Source organism: Pelodiscus sinensis, chromosome 12 (assembly GCF_052426305.1).
Source record: "Pelodiscus sinensis isolate ZL-2025 chromosome 12, ASM5242630v1, whole genome shotgun sequence".
In the NCBI taxonomy this organism is placed as follows: Eukaryota; Metazoa; Chordata; order Testudines; family Trionychidae; genus Pelodiscus; species Pelodiscus sinensis.
Genome location: NC_143063.1, coordinates 14,602,750 through 14,620,647, shown reverse-complemented (window position 1 = coordinate 14,620,647; position 17,898 = coordinate 14,602,750). Strand labels below are relative to the sequence as shown.

At 44.6% G+C, this 17,898-nt stretch overlaps 1 protein-coding gene and 1 long non-coding RNA gene across 3 annotated transcripts in view; one reads left to right on the top strand and one right to left on the bottom strand.

The window, feature by feature from the left end:
• Positions 1–17,898, top strand: part of NFATC3 (nuclear factor of activated T cells 3) — a 158,359-nt gene that overhangs the window by 24,001 nt on the left and 116,460 nt on the right. For both annotated transcript variants that reach the window (XM_075940320.2, XM_089781446.1), the window contains exon 2: positions 4,740–5,871. In XM_075940320.2, coding sequence (XP_075796435.2) covers positions 4,740–5,871 — 1,132 coding nt within the window. The remainder of the gene's footprint in view (positions 1–4,739; positions 5,872–17,898) is intronic.
• Positions 11,365–15,933, bottom strand: LOC149523706 (uncharacterized). The gene is made up of 3 exons (XR_016350494.1): positions 15,801–15,933; positions 14,974–15,071; positions 11,365–11,479 (listed from the first exon to the last, which is right to left on the bottom strand). It is a non-coding gene; the product is annotated as an uncharacterized LOC149523706 (long non-coding RNA).

Sequence of the window (17,898 nt, the reverse complement as noted above, 5' to 3'; positions counted from 1 at the left end):
TATTAAGTTTGCAGATGATATGAAGCTGGGAGGAATAGCAACTGCTTTGGACGATAGGGCCATAATTCAAAATGATCTGGACAAACTGGAAAAATGGTATGAGGTAAATAGGATGAAGATTAATCAGAACAAATGCAAAGTACTCCACTTAGGAAGGAACAATCAGTCTCACACATAGAGAATGGGAAGCGACTGTCTAGGAAGCAGTACTGTAGAAGGAGACCTAGGGGTCATAGTGGATCACAAGCTAAATATGTGTCAACAGTGTGATGCTGTTGCAAAAAAAGCAAACATGGGTGCATTAACAGGAGTGTTGTGAGCAAGACACGAGAAGTCATTCTTTTGCTCTACTCTGCACTGATTAGGCCTCAACTGGAGTATTGTGTCCAGGTCTGGGCACCACATTTCAAGAAAGATGTGGAGAAATTGGGGAAGGTCCAGAGAAGAGCAACAAGAATGATTAAAGGTCTAGAAAGCATGACCTATGAAGGAAGACTGAAAGAATTTGCCTTGTTTAGTTTGGAAAGGAGAAGATTGAGAGGGGACATGATAGCAGTTTTCAGGTATCTAAAAGGCTGTCACGAGGAGGAGGGAAGGAAAAAATGTTCTCCTTAGCCTCTGAGGATAGGACAAGAAGCAATGGGCTTAAACTGCAGCAAGGGAGGTTTGGGTTGTGCATTAGGAAAAACTTCCTAATTGACAGGGTGGTTAAACACTGGAATAAGTTGCCTAGGGAGGTTGTGTATCTCTCTCTCTGGAGATCTTTAAGAGCAAGTTAGATAGATATGTATCAGTGATGGCGTCTAGATGGTACTGGGTCCTGCCTTGTGGGCAGGGTACTATACTTGATGACCTCTTGAGGTCTCTTCCAGTTCTATTGTTCTATGATTCAGAGAAGCAGAGCTTTTATATTCTTTGTAAATGAACTAGATTGCATCAAAGAAAATAGTAGATTTCACCAATTTCTACTTCCAATTGGAATGTGCCTAAAGGCTCCAAACTTTGAGTAGCCACTCAGCTTGAAAAGGGGTATTAACATTCTTCTTTCATTTTTAAAAAAGAATCCTAGCCCAAAGTTATTTCATTGCCTTAGATATTTGCTATGACTGTCTTAACTCTGTCACACAGATTTTATTGTCATAGGCTTGAATTCCTTTTTTATTGCTGTTTCAGTAGATGTTTTGCTTAAGTTTTTACAGGAAATGATGGCATAATTTTAGTGTGAACGGTTTCAAAAAAGAGAAGTGAAATTATATGCAGACAAGGAGAAACTTTTCTGTTTTGAAGAGGTCATCTTATCTGTTGATGTAAAACAATGTGTGAGCATACCCTATGGAGAGTGCACTGGCTTCTTTCTGTGAAATGTGAATAGAGAACTAAGGGTGTGTCTACACAGCACTCTAAACTTGAAATAAGATACACAATTAGCACTATGCAAATTGCGTATCTTATTTCCAATCTATTTTGTAATTTGAAATTTGGCGCATCTACACAGCGCCAAATTTTGAAATAACATGTTATTTCCAGAAATCCCTTAACCCTTCTGGAATGAGGGATGCTGAAATAGTGCACCTGTTTCTAAAAATAGTTCAAAATAACAGGCGGCTTGTTAAGAGCTGTGCTGTGTAGGCATCCCCTAAGTGTGGTTGCTAATGTGTGGCAAATATGGGTGTTGCAGTATCAGAAAACAATAGGGTCTTAATGTTGCACAGAAATGTGTGCCCACCCTGTTATCAGACAGGACAAGAAATGTATAATATATCAGGAAAAATGGATTTTTCCCCAGCTTTGAATCTAACTTTTCCTGTCTCCTCGTAAAGTCCCTTCCCCCAGCCTTAGATCTGGAATTACTTAGATGCACTACGGCAGGACACAAATTGCAGTACAACAAAGACTTGTCTGTAGAATAATTGTCCGTAATACTTCCGGCAGTGTCCCTAACAGAGATGTTAAAATTAGATTAATCAATTAGTTGATGGCATTTCCATTGACTATTAGATTAGTTGATAAGGGCACTTCCGCTTTGAAATATAGCAAGAACCTGCCCTATTGTTTCTACATTTCAGAGGTAGAAGTGCTGCCTGGTGCTTCCGCTTTGAAATGCACAAGAACCCCAGCAGGGGCTCTTGTGCATGTCAAAGATTGAAATGCAGTATGGAGTCTGGGACCAGCGGGGGACTCAGAGTCCCCCACTGGCCCCAAGCTCCATGTGGCACTTCCGCTTTGAAATGCACAAGAGCCCCAGTGGGGATGACTTGTACATTTCAAAGGTGGAAATGCTGCCACTGTGCTCCTGCTCCCTCCCATGAAGCTGCCTCTGTTACAAGCAGTCGACTCGACTACCTAATAAGGATGTTTTGCTAAACGTGTATTCAATCCAGTTTCTATAGACTACAAGATTAATCTATAAGGGGAGGCTTGCTCCCGGCTGCTCTTACAACATTTAAAATGCAGAGGTGCTGTGATCTATGCAGAGATCTATGTGAGCTGGGACTACTCGGTCCCGGCTGGCACTGGGTCCAGCAGCCCCAGTTCACGGCAGCCCAGCTGGCTGTGGGCAGGGGCTGCTTTGCAGCAGCTTTCCCCTACTCCCTGTGCTGCCTGTGATAGAGGCAGCGGGCGGGGGGGAGGGAGAGTAGGTGGCACTGCAGAGACAGGGCTGGGAGGAATTCGTTTTTATGCCAGCTCCCTCCCACCTAGCAGCAGCTATTGCCCCTCCCCCAACCCCGCTGTTGTTGCCTCTCATACAGAGGCAGCAGGGGATGGTCAGGGAGAGCTTATGCTTATTGGGTAGTCGATTACTCACTCAATTTCTACTTCTAATGTCAAACACCATCTTGAGCTACTAATATGCTTTTTTTTCTTTTCTGTGCAAGTTGCTGATTTTCTTTTTATTTATGGAATTATATACTAGTCTAATATTGTGCTTTGTAGTTGGGTAAGACACTAATCTGAATTTTTGTATCATTAAGTATGATAAACAATTACAGAGCTTTATAATTTTGTTGTGCTAAAAATGACTCTCAGTATCAAAGCTTAATTCTACAGTGGCAAATTTGAAATATTGAAGTTTGGACTTTTTGTCAGTATATGTACTGTCAGAAAATGAAGCCACTATTGAAAGAAACAGATTTCTATATACCTATTTAGCCGTATATTATTTGAGGTTGAACTCACTACTGGTGAGTTCGCTAATCTTATTTGCTTTCTTATCAGAGTAGGCAAAATAATACTAGCGGTGCTTTGATTTCCAAAGGCTCAAGGTCACCATTAAGAAATTTGTTTAGTTATAATTATTGGATGACTGTCATCATCATTTTTTTAACAGGGAAATAACCATTTTCTCTTGTTGCAGTTATTTTTGCTGCTTCTTTCCCAAATCACCATATGCTTTTGCTCACTTGCTTATTTTTGGTGCTTGCCCTTTTCTTGGTCTTGCCAACCTCTCATCTGTTCTTATATTCCTACTTCCAACAGTGGCATTATTGTAGTTTAGACCCTTTGGGAGGAAGTAGCCTGAGACGGTTGCATACAGCTGTGTTCTGCACCCCTAAAACAGCAAATAAAAAGCAGGGATTGATACTTCCCTCAGCACTGTAGCCCTGTAGGATCTTGCCAGCAGTAGGAAGAAGGAAATTTCTTTTGAGAGGAAGCTCAGAGGGCATTACAGTTTGGAGGAGGATTTTAAATTCGTTCCCCTTTTTTTGTAGATATGGGTGGCACCAAGGCGAATCTTTTTGTTGTGGGGCATGCTCTTGCCGTTAATTGTACTTATATGCACCTTTCTGAGCAAGAAGAGCAGCAGTAGGCAATTAGAGGTTTTTCTCAACAGAAAAGTAGCAAGAGATGCAAAGTTCTGGTGGTAAAATGCAGGAGGCAAAGTCTTGTAGGCACCACACACCTTAGCTTGAAGACTAATGCTTCTTGCTGATTGATCTTTCCCAGTGCTGAGGAGGATGAGGATGAAATAAGTTGGTATAAAATTGAAGGAAGCAGCTGCTGACTATCTTTTCAGGGCTCACTGCCATGGCTTTTATTTCACACAGTGTTAATGGATTAAAAGCTTTCATTGACTCTTGGAGGGAATAGGCTTGGAAAATTTCAGTTTGAAAACATTAAAGGTTGAGGAAGGATTTCTGGAATAGATGGGCTCAGGAAATCCCAATTATAGCTGTTGCTGAATTTGCCACCTATAATTGAATGTTTTCTAGATGCTTGTAATCTGCACACACAGAAATGACACAAACATTTTCTGTTACTGTAGTAGTCTAATTTTTAAACATAGTAAATTTTGGAAAGCATGATATTCTAATACTTTGTTAATGGAAGGCTGGACTACACTAAAAGGTAATATTTTATACACCTGTGAAGAGAGCAAAATTTCGCAAAAAGGCATGTATGAATTGGGTAGTAAACTGCTTTAAAAATTCAATGTTTCAGAGAAATTTTGAAAATAAAGATACCTAGTTTTCAACACACTGAAATATAGGTATGATTTAAAAATCACTGTTGTGCAATGTCTTTTATTAGAATGTTGCCTCATGTAACTACCACTTTATAACTGGTATCTACAAATCTGAAATAAGTTTTATAGACTTAATCTATTTGTTATGTAAAATTATTACTTAGCTGTGTAACATCCTGTGTAATGGCAAAGCCAGACAGCATTTAGTACTCTAGGAATTGCCTAGAAGAACTGCGTACTGCACTTTGACTTTTTCCTTTGGTTCTTTTTTCAGATCTTGAACCTGATGATTGTGCATCCATATACATCTTTAATGTAGACCAACCATCATCTTCTGTAAATCAGCCAATTTGTATCCCTCACCATGGATTGCAGCCACACTCCTCGCCTCTGTCTCCACCAACCAGACTGCCAGGTCATAAAAACTATGAGGGAACTTGTGAGATACCAGAATCCAAATACAGTCCATTAGGTGGACCCAAACCCTTTGAGTGCCCTAGTATTCAAATTACATCTATCTCTCCTAACTGTCATCAAGGGATTGAAGCTAGTGAGGATGATTTGCATACAAATGGCCCAGAAAATGAATATATGGAAAGGCCTTCAAGGGACCACCTATATCTCCCTCTTGAGCCATCCTACAGGGAATCATCCCTCAGCCCAAGCCCTGCCAGCAGCATTTCCTCCAGGAGCTGGTTCTCAGATGCTTCCTCTTGTGAGTCAATCTCCCATGTTTATGATGATGTAGACTCAGAGCTGAATGAAGCTGCTGCTCGATTTACCCTTGGATCTCCCTTGGCATCTCCTGGTGGCTCTCCAAGGAGTCCAGGGGATGAATCTTGGCAACAGCCTTATGGATTTGGGCATGCCCTGTCTCCTAGACAGTCTCCTTGTCATTCTCCTAGAACTAGTATTACAGATGAAAATTGGCTAAACCCTAGACCAACATCAAGGCCCTCATCGAGGCCTACATCCCCTTGTGGGAAGCGACGACACTCCAGTGCAGAGATTTGTTATGCCAGCTCCTTGTCTCCTCACCATTCTCCAACTCCTTCACCTGGCCATTCTCCCAGAGGAAGCATAACAGAAGACACGTGGTTAAACACTTCTCTCCATAGTGTACAAGGTCTTAATTCTGGCCTTCCACCATTTCAGTGTTGTACAGAGACTGACATCCCTCTTAAAACAAGAAAGACCTCTGAGGATCAAACTGCTACTTTATCAGGAAAAATAGATCTCTGTTCTGAAGAACAGAGTAACTTATCACCATCCATTGAAATTGCAGTAGATGATTCCACTGGATCTCAACATGTGTTAAAAAAGGATTTGCCTGGTGACCAATTTCTTTCTGTTCCTTCGCACTTTACTTGGAACAAACCCAAACCTGGCCATACTCCTATATTTCGGTAAGTGATATAAAAACTTTAAAATTTTAAACTTTTCTGCGTGTTATGCTCATGTTTATATTTCAGTGTTGCATGGAGCCCTTTTTCAAAAACAGTTGTTAAGAATATGAATATTTAAAAAAAGTTAAGTGAATTATCAGATCTGCTTAATAGTTAAAATATTCCAGCCATATTATAATAATTTAGGCTCATATACTTTGTTAAATGTGAACAGATTCTTGTCATTGTACAGAACTCCGTTGAATCACATGGGGTATCACAAGGACTAAGCAGTACACCAAATGTAACTTCTTCTGAGAATCAATAAATTAGAAGTTCTTCAAAGAAGAAATGTTCTAGTCCTGTTCATGATGTTCAATGCATTTGGATGCAATAAATTAACTATAACCTAGAAGAGCAATAAAATATTAATTATGGATAAGTAAGAGTGCTAGAAATAGTGTAACTGTACCCTTGTTGGTTCCCAGATATTAGGTACACAATGTGGGTGAGAACCAACTTTGTTTACCAACTTTTTGAACCAACTTTTCTTGATATGAGACAAGCTTTTGACTTCTTCAGACCAGAAATTGGTCCACTCAAAAATACTACTTGGTCCACAATATTTCTCTCAGGCCTATAAAGGTATACCATTTATTTCTATAAGGTTGTTTTTTAATAGGACTTTCATTTCTATTTTGCTTGCTTTTTGCTTGTTACTAGAACCCTGTAGAGAAATTCTATCTGGTTATTTTCCCCAGTGCCAATTCAAATCTGTTCAAACTGAAGGAACTGGTTACTGATGTTTGTTTGCGGTCTACTTGGAAATGCTGCACTGGAGTCCAGTGTTTCAAAGGGACAGCGCCACGTAGCTGAGCTGGGGATTTTGAAGTACCCTTTTGAAGTGCTTTTTTGAAGTACTGTACCCCCCCCCCCCTTGCTGCCTGTATCAGAGGCAGCAAAGGGAAGGGGGGAATCGACTAGTGAACTCACTAGTTGACTAGTCCTTAACATCCCTAATACAGATGCAGCGGTGCGGGGGTGAGGTGAAGGTGGCTCTGTGGAGCTGGTACACGCAGAGATCTGTCTTAAGTCTGCTCCCCATAAATAACAGCTCATGCCTGCCACCTCGTCCCATCTCCTATGCTGCTGCCTGTAACATCCCTACTCCTCAGTACATCAGCACAGTTGCCATGTACAGTCGTCCCTCCCTCGCCCCCCCCAACCTCTTCTGCCATGTGTATTGCTTGGTGTTCTATTTTTAATTTCTCTTCTCAGCTCCTCACTCAGCAGAAGGCTGCATGCTAATCAGGATGGAGGGGTAGTATCCATTATTGGTTTCGTGGGGCATGACCTCATAATCTTGTGGCTCAGAAGAGATGCTTGGATAAGTGGGCTCTTAGCTGAACATGTAGATGTAGACTTTATATACAATCCACTTGAGTCTTCTTTCATGAGCTGCTTGCCACTTCAAAGTATTAACCAATAGCAACAGATGAAGTGAAGTTCAGCACATATAAATCTAGGGTTAGATGGCAGCATTTTCTGGCTTTATTCAGTGGACTAGTCTGGTGTGTCCCTTCCTTCCAAGAAGGTCAGCCCTCTCAAGGCACATAGATATCTTTTTCCTTTGATCACATGTAAAATGGTCAAAGGGACTCTCACAAACACTCATCGATATACAGCTGTCAAGACCTCCTCTCCCAGTCACAGGTTTTCCCAGCTGCTCCGGTTAATACCTCCATCATACAATATACCTTCATCTGCCATAATGACTGAACCTACAGTACATGCAGATAATTACCAGTGGCTATAGGCACCTCTAAGAGGGCGGAGCTAAGGTTGTGTGTGGGTGTAGCCTAACTCTGTATTTCCTGGGGTTTGGACACTTGTTTTACTGCACTCAGCATTCTGAAAGGACATGATGCAACTGGGTAATCTTAACTCTAGATTAATAAAGATTTTTATTAGTAAATATATGACCAAGGTTATAAGTTAAATGAGTGTATGGCAGGGCAATCTTGCTACTTCACGTTCAGGTTCATTGCACTGCAATGTATCTGCAATTGTCTGGTGCTTTGAGACAGAATCAGACTTAGTAACAGAGGGATAAGCCTTCCTACAGTAAAACTAGATAGTTTATTCTGTTTCTACAGATGCATAGAAAGAATCCAGGCCACCTCTGCAGCGCACTTATTTTCAGAATTAGTATGTTCAAAATAGTCCTTTTTTAAAATCTGGATACTCTTCAACTGGACACACGAACTTGAATTTATACGGCTCTAATTGAATTTTATTCTGAGTTAAAGCACTGAGGAGTCCTGTGGCACCTTGTAGACTAACCGAAGTGTTGGAGCATAAACTTTCGTGGGCAAAGACCCACTTCGTCAGATGCATGTAGTGGAAATTTCCAGAGGCAGGTATAAGTATGCAGGCCAGAATCAGGCTAGAGATGACAAGGTGGATCCTATGAGGGAGGATGAGGCCTACTTCTAGTAGCTGATCTGGAAGTGTGAATACCAGGAGAGGAGAAGCTGCTTTTGTAGTTAGCTAGCCATTCACAGCCTTTGTTTAATCCTGAGTTGATTGTGTCAAACTTGAAGATGAACTGTAGCTCAGCAGTTTCTCTTTGAAGTCTGGTCTTGATGGTTTTTTTGCTGCAGGATGGCTACCTTTAAATCTGCAATTGTGTGTCCAGGGAGACTGAAGTGTTCCCCTACAGGTTTTTGTATATGCCATTCCTAATATCTGATTTGTGTCCATTTATTCTTTTACATAGAGACTGTCCAATTTGGCCAATAAATATTGCAGAGAGGCATTGTTGGCACATGATGGCATATATTACGTTAGTAGATATGCAGGAAAATGAACCAGTGATGCTATGGCTGATCTGATTAGGTCCAGTGATGGTGTTGCTGGTGTATCTATGTAGGCAGAGTTAGCACCGAGGTTTGTTGCATAGATTGGTTCTTGAGTTAGAGTTCTTATGGTGTGGTGTATAGTTGCTGGTGAGAATATGCTTCAGGTTGGCGGGTTGTCTGTGGGTGAGGACTGGCCTGCCTCCCAAGGCCTGTGAAAGTGAGGGATCATTGTCCAGGATGGGTTGTAGATTACTAATAATGTGTTGGAGAGGTTTTAGCTGAGGACTGTAGGTGATGGCCAGTGGTGTTCTGTTGGTTTCTTTCTTGGGCTTATTCCGTAGCAGGAGGCTTCTGGGTACATGTCTGGCTCTGTTAATCTGTCTCCTCACTTCCTCATGTGGGTATCGTAGTTTACAGAATGCTTGTTGAAGATCTTGTAGGTGTAGGTCTCTGTCTGAGGGGTTGGAGCATATGCTGTTGTACCTCAGTGCTTGGCTATAAACAATGGATTGTTTGGTGTGTCCGGGATGGAAGCTGGAGGCATGCAGGTAAGCATAGCGGTAGGTAGGCTTTCGGTATAGGGTGGTGTTTATGTGACCATCATTTATTTGCACTGTGGTGTCCAGGAAATGGACCTCCTATGTATACTGGTCCATGCTGAGGTTGATGGTGGGGTGGAAGCTGTTGAAATCATGGTGAAATTCTTCCAGAGTCTCCTTCCCATGGGTCCAGATGATGAAGATGTCATTGAAGTAGCGTAGGTAGAGAAGGGGCATAAGTGGACGAGAGCTGAGGAAGCGTTGTTCCAGGTCAGCCATAAAAATGTTGGCATGTTGTGGGGCCATGCGGGTGCCCATATCAGTGCCACTGGTCTGGCAGTATATATTGTCACCAAATCTGAAATAGTTGTGTGTGAGGATAGTCGCAGAGCTCAGCCAACAGTTGTGCTGTGGCATCATCAGGAATACTGTTCCTGACAGTTTGTATTCCATCTACATGTGGGATGTTTGTGTAGAGAGCCTCTACAACCATGGTGGCTAGGATGGTGTTTTCTGGAAGATCACCAATGCACTGTAGTTTTCTCAGGAAATCAGTAGTGTCACGAAGGTAACGGGGAGTGCTGGTGACGTAGGGTCTGAGTAGAGAGTCCACGTATCCAGACAGTCCTTCAGTGAGAGTGCCAGTGCCTGAGATGATGGGGCATCTGGGATTTCCAGGTTTGTGGATCTTGGGTAATAGATAGAACAACCCTGGTTGGGGCTCTAAGGAAGTGTTGATTTGTTCCTGTGCTTGTGTGGGGAGTGTCTTGAGCAGATGGTGCAGTTTCTTAGTGTATTCCTTAGTGGGATCTGAGGAAAGTGGCATGTAGAATTTGGTATTGGAGAGTTGTCTGGCAACCTCCTTTTGGTAGTCAGGCCTATTCATGATGACAACAGCACCTCCTTTATCAGCCTCTTTGATTATAATGTCAGAGTTGTTCTGGAGGCTGTGGATGGCATTGCATTCTGCATGACTGAGGTTACAAGGCAAGCGATGCTGTTAAATGAGGCAAAATTAAACCAACCAAAAAGTTTAAAGATCTGAGCTTGTTGTGAAGCTCCGAGATTCTGTGATTTTTATCTGTGACTTCTGAAGTAGCCTGTGAAGCTAGTTCTGGGTAGGGGGGATAAAGTTTAACTGGTTACCTGGGGAGCCCAGCCTGAATAGGCCCCCCAACCCTCCACCTGGCCCCAGGAGGCTCCCCGCCTGCCAGATCCTGGTTATACAGTTAAATATAACATTTAACTGGTTAACTTTGTAAATGGGATTTTACATCCCTAGCTCTGGGGGACCATCTGAGGAGCTTCGGCAGCCCTTGGGCCAGGTGCTTTGGCTGGTGTTGGGGCAGTCTTGGGATACCATGGCCTTCTCTCCCAGCAGCATCAGGAGTTCTGGTGTGGGAAGAGGTTGGCTGCTCCATGTGGCTTTGCAGACTGTTCTTCATAAGATGGGTGCTCTGCTCATGGTCTTGGGGACCTCCCGGTGCCGTTGATGGGAGATTCTAATAGCAGTTTCCTGCTGCCCATGCATGCACAGTGCCTAGCATGTGCTCCATTGTTAGTCTGACTAGTACATGCGCAGCCAGCACCCTCTATTTTCTTCTCAATGTGTCCCCGGACTGAGACAAAGCTCCATAGCCTCTGCAACAGTCAGTCGCAGTTGTTCATTCTGGATATAGTCTAGTTAGTTTGATAGCTTTCAATTAGATTTCCATTTTTACTTAAAAAAAAAAACTTGCAAGATTATGCCTTGCTCATCAGAGTTCAAACAATGTCATGCAGGGATGCCGTGCCCTTCTCTGGTGAACATTCAAAGTGTATCTACTGTCTTGGGAAGTTCCATGTTCTTCGAGCAATGTCCCTGTGGGTGCTCCATTGTTGGTATCGGGCTTGTCCTGCACCGCAGATTGGAGACTTTTTCTAGCAGTATCTAGTTAGGCACACACGTGCGAGAGGGACGTGTGCTGTTCATGCCTTTAGAGTTTGTGAGCATGGCCTGATTTTCCCCTCAGTTTTTCTTCGAGTGGTGTCCCCGTGCGTGCTGTGTTGTAGGTGTCAGGCTTGTCCTGGCGCCACAGATTGGAGATTCAGCAGTAGCAGTCTTCCTGACCAGGCATGTGCATTAGGTGCCTTGTGTCATTCGTGCCGTTTCTTACAGCGTGTGGTTTGGCTCCCTCCACTTCTTCCTAACCATCCTTAGTCGCAGAGTGAGCTTCCTCTCGTCAGCTCCTGTCAGAAGTTAAACAGTTGTTAATTAATAGTTAGTTATAGTGTTAATAGTTCTTAGATAATCTTAGCAATAGGTTCACAGTTTTATAGCAGTTAAAAAAAAAAGGGGGGGCAGACGTCACAGTACTGTGCATTTAAAAAAATGAGTGAAAGCAGTGAACACATACACGAAGAAACTATCTGAAGGAAACCATGATGGGATCATCTGGTTTTTAAAAAACGTGACAGTTGCTGGGAACCCATGTCTGCTTCAGAAGGGCACTCCCACTTTTTCAGTAGGTTTATTCATCAGCTATTCTGACCTTGAAAATGGCCAACTGTGTGGCTCTCCTGGCAAATCATAACTTTGATAATTATACAAAACTAACTACACTTATAGAGCACCTCCTGGATAGCAAATGCCAGATTCTAAAATCTGTGGTGCAGGAGGAGTGCACTGCTTCCCGTACGGCTCTGCAGATTGCGCTTGATATCACCAACACAGCTGCATGATCCGTTCCAGCCTCAGTGGTAATGCACAGAGCCTTTTGGCTCCAGTCCACAGGACTACCCAAAGAACTACAATCGAAGGTGGAGGACCTCCCCTTCGATAGACGACAAACTATTTGCAAAAAAAACTGATGAAATCCTCCACACCAGCAAATGCTCAAGAACTACTTTAAGAACGTTGGGCATGTACATGCCACTGTACAGATGCAAACGTTATACTCTGTATCAGAAGCCCAGGCCCTTCCCTTACTCTGCACCTCAACATAGACCAGTGTTTCTTACAGTGTGTTCCGAGGCACACCGGTGTGCTGCGAGGCAGTTGGAGGTGTGCCGCAGAGATATGGTGACCATGTGTCCCTTTCTTTCTCATACAGTCACGGCTATAAAGACATGCAGCACTAGCGTGGCACAGCAACAACTCCCTGCTTCCACCCAGCTCCTAAGCAGCTCCCTTTATGTTTTGTGGGGGCAGCCAAGGCCGCTGCTGGTGGCGTGCAGTGTCCAGAGCTCTGAGCTGACATGCAGCATGCGCCGCCGTCTAGCATCCCCCCTTCTCTCCCTCTCCCCCTCCCTAGCCCCCACATGGCCCTTCCCTCCCGCTGCGGGACTGCCTCCGTTGTGTACAGCCGCCAGCCCGGCCTCCTCAATTCACAGATGGCCTCCACCGCTGCTGGAGGGGGAGGGGCGGTGGTTGGGGGGCAAACCTGGCAAGTTGCTCCTGGGAGCAGCTGCTGGAGTCCTGGCAGAGACCGCACAGAGCCTGGCTGTAGCGCTGCAGAGCGGGGTATATTCGGGCTCCGTTAGTGTGCTCTGTGCATGGACCTTTCTCTTCCCACCCTGCTGGGGGTGTGGTAGTGCACAGACTCAGTCGCTCTGCTGTGCTCCACAAGCTGGATTTGGGGTGGTGGAGGGTTTCTCCCCATCTCCCTGCGCTCCTAATGGGAGCCAAAGCTGGTGCAGGGACTGGACTGCACTAAACTTAGCACTGCGGGCAGTCCAGCTCCAGGCCCGGCAAGCGGTTGTGCCCCGGAAGCAGCTGGGGCCGGGGCTGCGGGGAATTCTGTGGCCTGACCACAGACTCCAGCCCTGCAAACTGGAAGGAAAAAGGTAGGGGAGGGCCACAGAGAGAACTAGGGGGAAGGGAGGTGGGAGCGGAAGGGGCTTGAGCTGAGGGGAGGGGGACAGGGTAGGGGAAAGGGACAGGGTGGAAGAGAGACAAATGTCGGGGGCTAAGTGGAGACAATGAGGAAAAGGGCAGAAGGAGGGAGGAGAGGTGTCAGTGGGGGGTGGGAGAGTGGTGGGGACTGGGTGATGCTGGGAGAGGAGAGGGGAGGGGCATTGGGAGCAGGAGGGAGGGAGAGGTGCTGGGAGAAGGGTTGAAAGGAGGGGTGGGCATCAGAAAAGGGGATGGAACAAGTAACTTGTGAGAGCACAGAGGGGCATGAGAGGAACTGGGGCAGAGGGTGATGAGGGGTTGGACATCTGGGAGAAAGAGGGCAAGGGGGGCAGGGGCAGTGAGGGAAGAAGGCAGCACCAGGAGGGTGCAGGGGTATGAGAAGGTGCAGGTGCCAGGTGATTCTGGGGGTAAAGCAGAAGGGCAGACACATGCAGGGGAGGGACCAGCACTAGAGAGAGAGGCATGGCAGGTGTGTAGAGGGAGGAGTTAGGAGATGAGATGAGGAGGGGTAGCTAGCTACACATGATCAGAGTGGGGCTACTGGAGGAGCGGGCACGGGGGAGAGAAGAGCTGGGGCAGGTCCCATGAGGGTTGAGGGCAGTGAGAATGGCAGGAGTCAGGACAGCAGAGCAGGGTGAGGGGGGGAGCAAGCATCAGGGGAGTGGATGGAGTAAGGGGAGGAGACAGGGCAGCAGAGGGAAAAGGGAGAGGTTTATAAGATATTTATTAATAACTTGGGTGCCACAATGGCACATCCAAACAAGCCCCATGAACTCAGTACTAGTGCACAACACAAAATTAATTCTGCTCATGGGAGGAAAATCTTGGAGGGAACACTTCCTCCTTCCTCTCCCCTCCCTCAGAGGTAGTGTGATACAAATTGGATTAATGCAATTGCAAGATAGTTGAATGAGAGGGGTTTGGTGGGGCCAAACTCATCCCTATTGGTAGGAGGATGGTGGGAAAAGTTCTTAGAAGGGGTCACACAACACCTTTTACTTCTGGTCATGTGTTCATCTTGACCTCGAGAGTCGGGCATGGTTAACAGAGGTCAGGGGGTGTGGCTAATGTGTCCCTAAGTTTGGTTCAGAAAATATGATCACCATAAATAGAGGTAACAGATGGCTGCCTTTAAAGGAGGCAAGCCTTTTTTTCCCTCAACAAAAATCCTTGGTGTTCCCCATTTAAAAAAAAAAATTCTTTGGTGCTTCTCGGTCTTAAAAAGTTTAAGAAACACTGACACAGACTGTTTGACCAGCACTGTCCCAGACAGCACCCACAAAAACGACCCCTCCCCCCAGAACAAGAGGATGTCTAACCAACAGAATAACGGGCACCAAGTTTGACGCGCTGGTCAAGGGCCTGCAAACCGTTCCTCTTATTGGTCAACAATGAGAAGAGATTGTTTCATGTTTTTATTCTCACCCAGATCCATAGTAATTGAATCAGAGGAGCAAGCAAAACATTGCCATATCCACCCCTCCTGATAAGGAGTAGAAATGTCTGGACATTATGGGCAAGTGGTAATACTCCTCTGCCTCCCTACAACTACCTATTGCTAATTACACCGTGATGCTGGCAAAATACACTCATTACATATTTGAGTAAATCTCAGATTTTATTCAATTCCTCCCAGAGGAAAAAATAGAACAAGTGAAAGTTAACACCAACGAGGGTCTCTGATAGCCAGAACAGCCCTCCAAGCTACTTTGGACTCAGCTGACACAGCTTTACGAGCCCTTGCCATCTCTGTGGTGATGAGAAGAGCCTCTTGGCTCCACCTCTCTGGTTTCCCAAAGGAGGCTCAGACAAATGTGGAAGACCTTACGTTCGAGGGCCTGAAGCTCTTTGCTGATGGCACAGATGCTTCTTTACACTCCCTGAAAGACTCCAGGTCCACACTTAAAACACTGGGCATCCAGTCTCCTGCACCAAAACGCAAACAAAACAAACCTTTATGTTCAGAGATACAGACCTTCCCTCTTTGAGTCTCAAAGACACTACGACCCTAGAAAGTGCCAGTATCAGGGGAGAAGACGACAGCCAGCTGACCAACCCACTCCATTTCAGTCCTCTAACTCTAAGCAAATATTTTGAAGGTCTGGTTGAGAGTCGTCAGATTCGTCTTCCCTCACCCGAGCCTCTGATTATCCTAGTATCCAAGCATAGATTAGAACAGTTTTACCATCAGTGGTGTCCCATAACTACAGATAAATGGGTTCTGGATGTGATAAAGTTCGGGTACTGCATTCTCTTTCTATCTCCTCCCAAAACCCAACCACCTACCCCATCCCTCTTTAGGGACCCATCTCACGAGACTATTTTATGTCAAGAGATTGACCACTTCCTCTATATCAATGCAGTTGAAAGAGTACCACAACAATATCAAAACACTTTCTTCTTCTCCCGATATTTTCTCTCAGAAGTCAGGGGGCTGGAGACCCATTCTCGATCTCAGAGCTCTCAACAGATACGTCTTGTACCAATGTTTCAAGATGGTTACCCTCTCTACCATCATACCCTCCCTCAATAAAGATGATTGGCTGGTGACTCTCGACCTCCAAGACGCATACTTCCATGTGCCCATACTCCCCGTGTGCAGGAGGTACCTAAGATTCATAGCAGGGGGACAATATTTCCAGCATACAGTACTACCTTTCGGCCTATCCATGGTGCCAAGGTCTTTTCCAAGGTCTTGGTAGTTGTGGGGGCCCACCTGCGAAGACAGGGAGTGTCAATATCCGTATCTTGACGACTGCCTTATAAGGGATCTCAACTCGGCTGCATCCATGCTATCGCATCATTACTCCATCAGAGGTTCCTCACAATATTACAACTTCTACAGCTTCACACGTGTTAAGTATATTAAGTATTTCAGAAGAGTTGGCTGACTCTCTCTTTTAAGGTCCACTCCATGTATCTTACTTTAGTATATGACTGTGTTTTTCATATTTTAGTTTAAAAGTTATGAAAGGGTTTTCTAATGTGTATCCTATTTGAAAGTCCATCCTTTTTTGGGGGAGGGGGAGCTCAGTTTGGAAATTTCATGAAGGTGGTAAAAAATATGAGCCATTGGCTGAGAGCTCTCTTACCAAAACAGCCTTCTGGCTGGCTCAGTGACAATACTGGAGTGTAAGTGAGCGCATGGCTGATCTTCATCTTTGTGCTATTTTTCCTAAGGACAAGGTAGTTCTTTAACCAGATCCTTGATTCTTACCAATGTAGCGTCTGATGTTCACATTAATCAGGAAAAAGAGACTTTCCTTAAGCCACATGAAGGATAACAGAACATGTCCTCATCGATGGGCTCTCACCTATTATTTGGACAGAACTAAGTTTTCATAAAACACTTAAAATATTCCATATGCAAAAACCAACATGGGGCATACAGTTTCTTTCCATATTATTTCCTAATGGATTAAATAATGTTTTGCTCACAGTAAATGCTAACAAAAGTTCCTGTAGCTGTTCCAACTAAATCCTATTCCAATAGAAGTGTCGTTACTTCCTTTGCTTGTCTGAGGTAGGTACCAGTTGCTGAGAGATGCAGAGCTGCAGCCTGAACTTAGTGTGTACCTTCCTGAAGCACTGCTAGAGTTGACATAGGAAAGGCTGTGCTTCATCTTTTATACTAAATAGGATTCTGTTTCTGCCTCTAGTACTGCTTGTCAGTCTCTCTTAAAAGTGACAATATGCAGAGCCATTCAAAGTAGTAGTTATGGTTATTTAACCTCTAACCAGAATTATTCATGGAAGCTCTGCATATTCCCCTTTCCCACCCTCCTTCCCTCTCTCTGCTAGTCTGTTGTTGTGTCTTTGGCTTTTTGGTGGAAGGAACTGAGATGGGGAGGGTGCTCTGCCTCATGTAGTCGTGGCTGCATTGGGTCAGGGATGCTGAGGAGAGGACAAGAACACTTGATGGCACAAGATAGTGTAGTATCCTATAAGTGTGAATATGCAGAGCCATCTCAAAGAACTTCAGTTACAAGAGAGCAAAATGAAATTACTTAATGTATGGAGTGTGTCTGTCCTTGGTATGGAAGACCTGATTTCCATTTGTAAGGTGTCTTTGGAAGAAGTTGGTAAATGGTTAATATTAGCAAAGTATATTTGATGTTGTAAATGTGCCCTTTGCTTAAAGTATATTGCAGAGTTGTAGTTGTGTTTCTCATTTAACCTGGGACCAAGTGGATGAGAGATCTTTTATTGGACCAACTTGGTGAAAAAGACAAGCTTTAGATTTTCACAGAACTACCCTTCAAGCTCTCTGAGAGCTTGAGGGCTTGTCTCTCTTTCACAGAGAAAAGTTGGTCCAATAAAAGACCTCCTTGTCTCTAACACTACAGGGCTACGTCTACACTGGCCCCTTTTCCGGAAGGGGCATGTAAATTTCAGCAGTCGTCGTAGGGAAATCCGCGGGGGATTTAAATATCCCCCGCGGCATTTAAATAAAAATGGCCGCCCCTTTTTTCCGGCTTTTAAAAAAGCCGGAAAAGAGCGTCTAGACTGGCCCCGATCCTCCGGAAAAAGCGCCCTTTTCCGGAGGGTCTTATTCTTACTTCAAAGTAAGAATAAGACCCTCCGGAAAAGGGCGCTTTTTCCGGAGGATCGGGGCCAGTCTAGACGCTCTTTTCCAGCTTTTTTAAAAGCCGGAAAAAAGCGGCGGCCATTTTTATTTAAATGCCGCGGGGGATATTTAAATCCCCCGCGGATTTCCCTACGACGATAGGTGAAATTTACATGCCCCTTACGG